Genomic DNA, 6,074 nt, shown 5'->3' on the forward strand with positions numbered 1-6,074 from the left:
ACTGGAGGGTTATTTTAGGGGGCGTTTGTGCCTCTGTGATGGTGTGATGGTGGAGCTTTACGACAGCCGTTTATCTCAGCCCAGACCATGAAAAGCTCCAGTGTGGGACCACCAACAATGAAACAACGAGCTTTAGTGTGACAACAAACAAAGAGCAGAACAGGACAACCCCAAGTCTGTTTCACACAGAAGACGTTTGTTTGTCCTCATCAGGCCACTCATGAAATATTTATTTTAACTCGCCTCTTAGCTTCATGGGCCACTTTGTACCCACAGACATGATGCTGAACCTGTCAGTCTTGGAGAAACTAAGAAAATTAAAGCAGAGATACTAAAGCTCAATCTGTAGTTTTATCTTGACCAAACAGTCACAACTGAAGGAATAAACTCTGTAAAACACTTAAATGACATGAAAACCAAACAAGCATCATTAAGTAACCATGGAAACCTGGACTATTGTCTAAACTCAGGGTCAGTGTGAAGTAAAAAAAAAGTTTTTTTGTTAAACTAAGTTAAAGATTTTAGTGTTCTCCTGTTACCTTCAGGTCTGATGACTTTGTGTGGGCACCCACTGGTGGTCAGAGTTACTCACTGCAGCAGCAACATTTACAGCATGAAAACAAACTGCTGTTCCTGATTCATCATCTTTAACTTGCTCTGAAATGTCTCAGGCTTGAAGACACGTTTTTATTTTTTATTTGTATAAAGGTTTTCTGCTTAATTTTAGTGCAGCTTCTGATCAGGTGAGCTAAGATTGATTTGATTAGATTTGTAGTGAACTTTTATCTCAGTCTCCTGTTGGGAATAAGGTTGAGAGTTACTCTGTTGGTTCTGGGTGTTTGGGTTTAATAAAATGATTTCTGATGGTGACAAAGTTAAATCGACCTGCAAACAACTGGTTTTAAATTCCAGTCCAACACCTGAATGAAACTGAATGGGTTGTCATGGTGACAGGTTTCATTCTCTGAGTCTTGGTTTGGAGTCAGAATTGTTTTGTCTTATTTTGAAAGGACAAATTGTTGTTACTTCTTGTGCTTCAGCCTTTGGTATTGGGTGATTTCCACCTCAGCTGGCTCCTGATTGGTCGTCAGGCAGCAGGTGAGCAGCTGTTGTGATGAAATGGGATTCCTTCATTCATCATTCAGCAGCGTCACTTTGTGTCTGCAGCAGGCGGGCTCAGACACTGATGGAAGGTTAGTCTGGTTTGGTTCTGGGCGGGTGGAACCAGGTTTTATGAGTCTATATGTAAAAGTCTGGCCTGTTTTATTTGAACTTTCTTTCATCCACTGAAGGTTGAAATGACAGGTTCTCAGCATCAGAAACCCATCCGTCTGTGAAATCTTCCTGTTGTTGGAGAGAGCTGACCTCAGTCTTGTGTTTGATTGGACGGATCCAGTTCCTGAATCCTGATCACAAAAGTGTAAACAAACAACCCCAAAACTTGTGCAGATGTCAGGATTAAGATGAAACCATCCAACAACAGAACTGTTAATCTGATGTTCTGCTCTTTATTTATTTTCAGATAAACATTGGACCTATCATGGATCTGGACCACACAGGTAAGATCGTCTCTGTTGTTCTGTCAGAACCAAAAAAGTCCACTTGAATAACAACAAACTTTTCGGTTTGTCTAGATTCTCAGAACCTGGTAGTCCTGAGTCAAATGGGCCAATCAATCCAGGGTTAGAGAACCTTTGGCAGTTAACTCTAAAGTTGGTTCTAGTAAAAACAGGTTCAGTCAAACAGATTCGGATTTAAACAATTTTATTCAAATAAGTTCTAATTAAAACATAAAAACAGATTCTCATAAAACAGGCTTTGCAATAACATGTTCCAAGAAAACAGGTTCCAATGAAAAGTCAAACATGTAATGAAAGGCTGAGAGGTGATCCTGCGATCTTCTATCCACTGTCCTGCTATGCGTGGAAATTTAGGATCTCCTGCAGCTTAAAGGCAGGAACTCCACACTCTCCAGTTCTGAATTGATAAAGCTTCCTGGATAAAAAGAGGAATGTCTTCAACTACAGAATAAGTCCAGTTGCTTTGATTTGAGACTTTTTGGATTTGCCATGTCCTGGATGACTGATAATCTATGCCAGCATAGTCCCAAGAATATGAACGGCATTCATGCGCACAACGCTGCTGGTGGGAGTGTACTCATCTGTGTGTGCATGCACGTGTCTGTGCACATTGGGGCAGAACTCTATCGTATGTGATACAGAGAGCAGAGAGGAAATGTAAACGTTCAACCACTTGAAGAGAAATGACATTCTGTGGTGTAAATAAAGTAATTAACATCTTTTTAGTTTAACAAGGCATAGGCGACTTCTTTAGGAACCTTAAATAATTGCCATTGTGGTCTGGTTCTGTATAAGAAAATAAAATTAACTTGACCTTCAAAGGTGGGGGTCCCTAATATGAACGAGCAAACAATGGGAACACATATAAACTCATAACTCATATATTGTTTGTTTTTCTGAACAGAATCAATGAATAAAATCTGTCCGTCCGTCTACAGAGCTGCCATAAAGCTTCTGTCTCTGCAGAGACTCTGCAACAGTAAGGGTCACTTTATCATCATTGAGTTATTCATAGTTTATTATTGAACAGGTTCAGTTAAACCACAGTTTATTAAGTTTATCCTGAACGAATGTATAAGTGAGTGAATTACCAGCATTCTGCGGTCTGCTCTGATTTTGTTTTGTTTCAGTGGATGTTGTGTTTGTTCGACACATCATGGCTGCCTTCCAAGTGGGGGGCGAGACTCATCAGCCTCAGGACATCATGATGAACAGGGATGAAGTCGGCCATGTTCTGAACAGGATGTTTCTCAGAATATCACAGGAAGTAGCAGGATCTGTGACTGCAGGGGATCAAGAGGAGTTGTGCAGTCTGATGTTCAGGCTGTTTGAGCGGTCAGTTTGTTTCAGACTCCAGTTTAAAGTCATTTTGTACCTGTTCTGCAGGTGTTGCATGTTTCTGAACATGTGTGCATGTTGTGTGTTTCAGCAGTGAGACTGGTTGTGTATCATCTCGGTCTCTTCAAATGGCTCTAATCGCTCTGTCTGCAGACAACCTACTGGGGAAATACAGAAGTGAGTGCACTCACATAAAAATTTAAAGAATAAAACTTCAGAGATACATTCTGTTTGGACCTTTGTCCAGTTTCTAATACTGCAAATGATCCAACAACAAACCAGATCCAAGAAAATTATTAGTAAACTCAGAAAAAGTAATATCCTCTGGCCTTTGAAAATAAAAGACTAACATGTGGACTCGTTGTCTCCTGCAGGTCTTGTTAGGGTTTCAGGAAATACTTCAAGATCTGTCAGCAGGTCTGGACTCAGATCTATGCTACAGGACCTTAGCCAGGTAAACAGAGTTCAGACTACATTTCCCAGCATCCCCCTTCACTCCCCCTGTGTTCTAACACGTGACTGTTCAGGTTCCTGCAGCCGTGCAGGAAGAAGGTGTGTTCGGCAGTGTTGAGGCAGCAGTGAGATCATGTTTTAATGAGGTGAGAACATTCAGACGCTCTGTTGCAGGGAAATACTGTTACCATGGCAATTGGGTGACCTGTGTGTTTACAGGTGCCTACTCCAATGGTGAGTAAAGAACACGTGTTGTCATGGCTACAAAGTGAGCCCCGCCTGTTGCTGTGGTTACCAACTCTGTACCGGCTCTCAGCCAGTCAGACAATCAGTCATGCTGTCCGCTGCCACACCTGCAAGACCTTCCCCATCACTGGACTCAGGTGAGTCTGTCCAATAAAATAGATGTTGCTGGGCTTGAACTGGACTCTGCTAAGGTTAAACTGATCTATGAACAGATTAAACTGGACTTTGCTAAGGTTAAACTGAACTGTGAACAGAATAAACTGAACTCTGCTGAGGTTAAACTGAACTGTGAACAGAATAAACTGAACTCTGCTGAGGTTAAACTGATCTTTGAACAGATTAAACTGGACTATGAACAGTTTAAACTAAACTGTGACCTGATTAAACTGAACTGTGACCAGATTAAACTAGACTCTGCTGAGGTTAAACTGAACTGTGAACAGAATAAACTGAACTCTGCTGAGGTTAAACTGATCTATGAACAGATTAAACTAGACTCTGCTGAGGTTAAACTGATCTATGAACAGATTAAACTGGACTCTGCTAAGGTTAAACTGGACTGTGACCAATTTAAACTGGACTGTGAACAGATTAAACTGGACTGTGACCAAATTCAACTGGACTGTAGCCAGATTAAACTAGACTTTGCTGAGGTTAAACTGGACTGTGACCAGATTAAACTAGACTCTGCTGAGGTTAAAGTGGACTGTGACCAAATTAAACTGGACTGTGAACAGATTAAACTGGACTCTGCTGAGGTTAAACTGGACTGTGACCAAATTAAACTGGAATGTGAACAGATTAAACTGGACTATGAACAGATTAAACTGAAATGTGAACAGATTAATCTAGACTCTGCTGAGGTTAAACTTATCTGTGAGCAGATTAAACTGGACTGTGANGGTTAAAGTGGACTGTGACCAAATTAAACTGGACTGTGAACAGATTAAACTGGACTCTGCTGAGGTTAAACTGATGTGTGAACAAATTAAACTGGACTGTGAACAGATTAATCTGGACTGTGAACAGATTACACTGGACTCTGCTGAGGTTAAACTGAACTGTGAACAGATTAAACTGGACTGTGAACAGATTAAACTGGACTGTGAACAAAATATACTGAACTGTGAACAGATTAAACTGGACTGTAACCAGATTACACTAGACTCTGCTGAAGTAAACTGGACTGTGACCAAATTAAACTGGACTGTGAACAAAATATACTGGACTGTAACCAGATTACACTAGACTCAGTTTAAGTAAACTGGACTGTGACCAGATTAAACTGGACTGTGAACAGATTCAACTGACCTCTGCTGAGGTTAAACTGGACTGAACAGATTAAACTGGACTGTGAACAGATTAATCTGGACTGTGAACAGATTAAACTGGACTCTGCTGAGGTTAAACTGGACTGTGAACAGATTAAACTAGACTCTGCTGAGGTTAAACTGAACTGTGAACAGATTAAACTAGACTCTGCTGAGGTTAAACTGAACTGTGAACGTAATAAACTGGACTTTGAACAGATTACACTGAACTGTGACCAGATTCAACTGGACTGTAGCCAGATTAAACTAGACTTTGCTGAGGTTAAACTGGACTGCGACCAGATTAAACTAGACTCTGCTGAGGTTAAAGTGGACTGTGACCAGATTAAACTACACTCTGCTGAGGTTAAACTGGACTGTGACCAAATTAAACTGGACTGTGAACAGATTAAACTGGACTCTGCTGAGGTTAAACTGATGTGTGAACAAATTAAACTGGACTGTGAACAGATTAATCTGGACTGAACAGATTACACTGGACTCTGCTGAGGTTAAACTGAACTGTGAACAGATTAAACTGGACTCTGCTGAGGTTAAACTGAACTGTGAACAGATTAAACTGAACTGTGAACAGATTACGCTGAACTGTGACCAGATTAAACTGAACTGTGAACAGATTAAACTGGACTCTGCTGAGGTTAAACTTATCTGTGAACGTATTAAACTGGACTTTGAACAGATTACACTGAACTGTGACCAGATTAAACTGGACTGTAGACAGATTAAACTTTACTCTGCTGAGGTTAAACTGGACTGTGACCAGATTAAACTAGTCTCTGCCGAGGTTAAACTGGACTGTGACCAAATTAAACTGGACTGTGAACAGATTAAACTGGACTGTGACCAGATGACACTGGAGTGTGAACAAATTAAACTGGACTGTAGCCAGATTAAACTAGACTTTGCTGAGGTTAAACTGGACTGTGAACAGATTAAGCTGAACTGTGACCAGATTACACTGAACTGTGACCAGATTCAACTGGACTGTAGCCAGATTAAACTTGACTCTGCTGAGGTTAAAGTGGACTGTGACCAAATTAAACTGGACTCTGCTGAGGTTAAACTGATGTGTGAACAGATTAAACTGGACTGTGAACAGATTACACTGGACTATGCTGGTGTAGAT

The 6,074-nt window shown here is 40.7% G+C and overlaps 1 protein-coding gene across 1 annotated transcript; it reads left to right on the forward strand.

The window, feature by feature from the left end:
* Positions 1 to 1,081: 1,081 nt before the first annotated feature.
* On the forward strand, positions 1,082 to 3,754 carry LOC112450119 (dystrotelin-like; the record flags this gene model as incomplete). The annotated part of the gene is made up of 9 exons (XM_025003480.2): positions 1,082 to 1,193; positions 1,293 to 1,420; positions 1,523 to 1,559; positions 2,485 to 2,559; positions 2,711 to 2,915; positions 3,010 to 3,095; positions 3,293 to 3,372; positions 3,446 to 3,517; positions 3,591 to 3,754. Coding segments are annotated over exons 3-9 (701 nt in total), but the record flags the coding sequence as incomplete, so codon positions are not given.
* Between the last annotated feature and the right edge of the window lie 2,320 nt (positions 3,755 to 6,074).

The sequence above is a fragment of the Kryptolebias marmoratus genome, unplaced genomic scaffold (assembly GCF_001649575.2).
Source record: "Kryptolebias marmoratus isolate JLee-2015 unplaced genomic scaffold, ASM164957v2 Scaffold152, whole genome shotgun sequence".
NCBI lineage: Eukaryota > Metazoa > Chordata > Actinopteri > Cyprinodontiformes > Rivulidae > Kryptolebias > Kryptolebias marmoratus.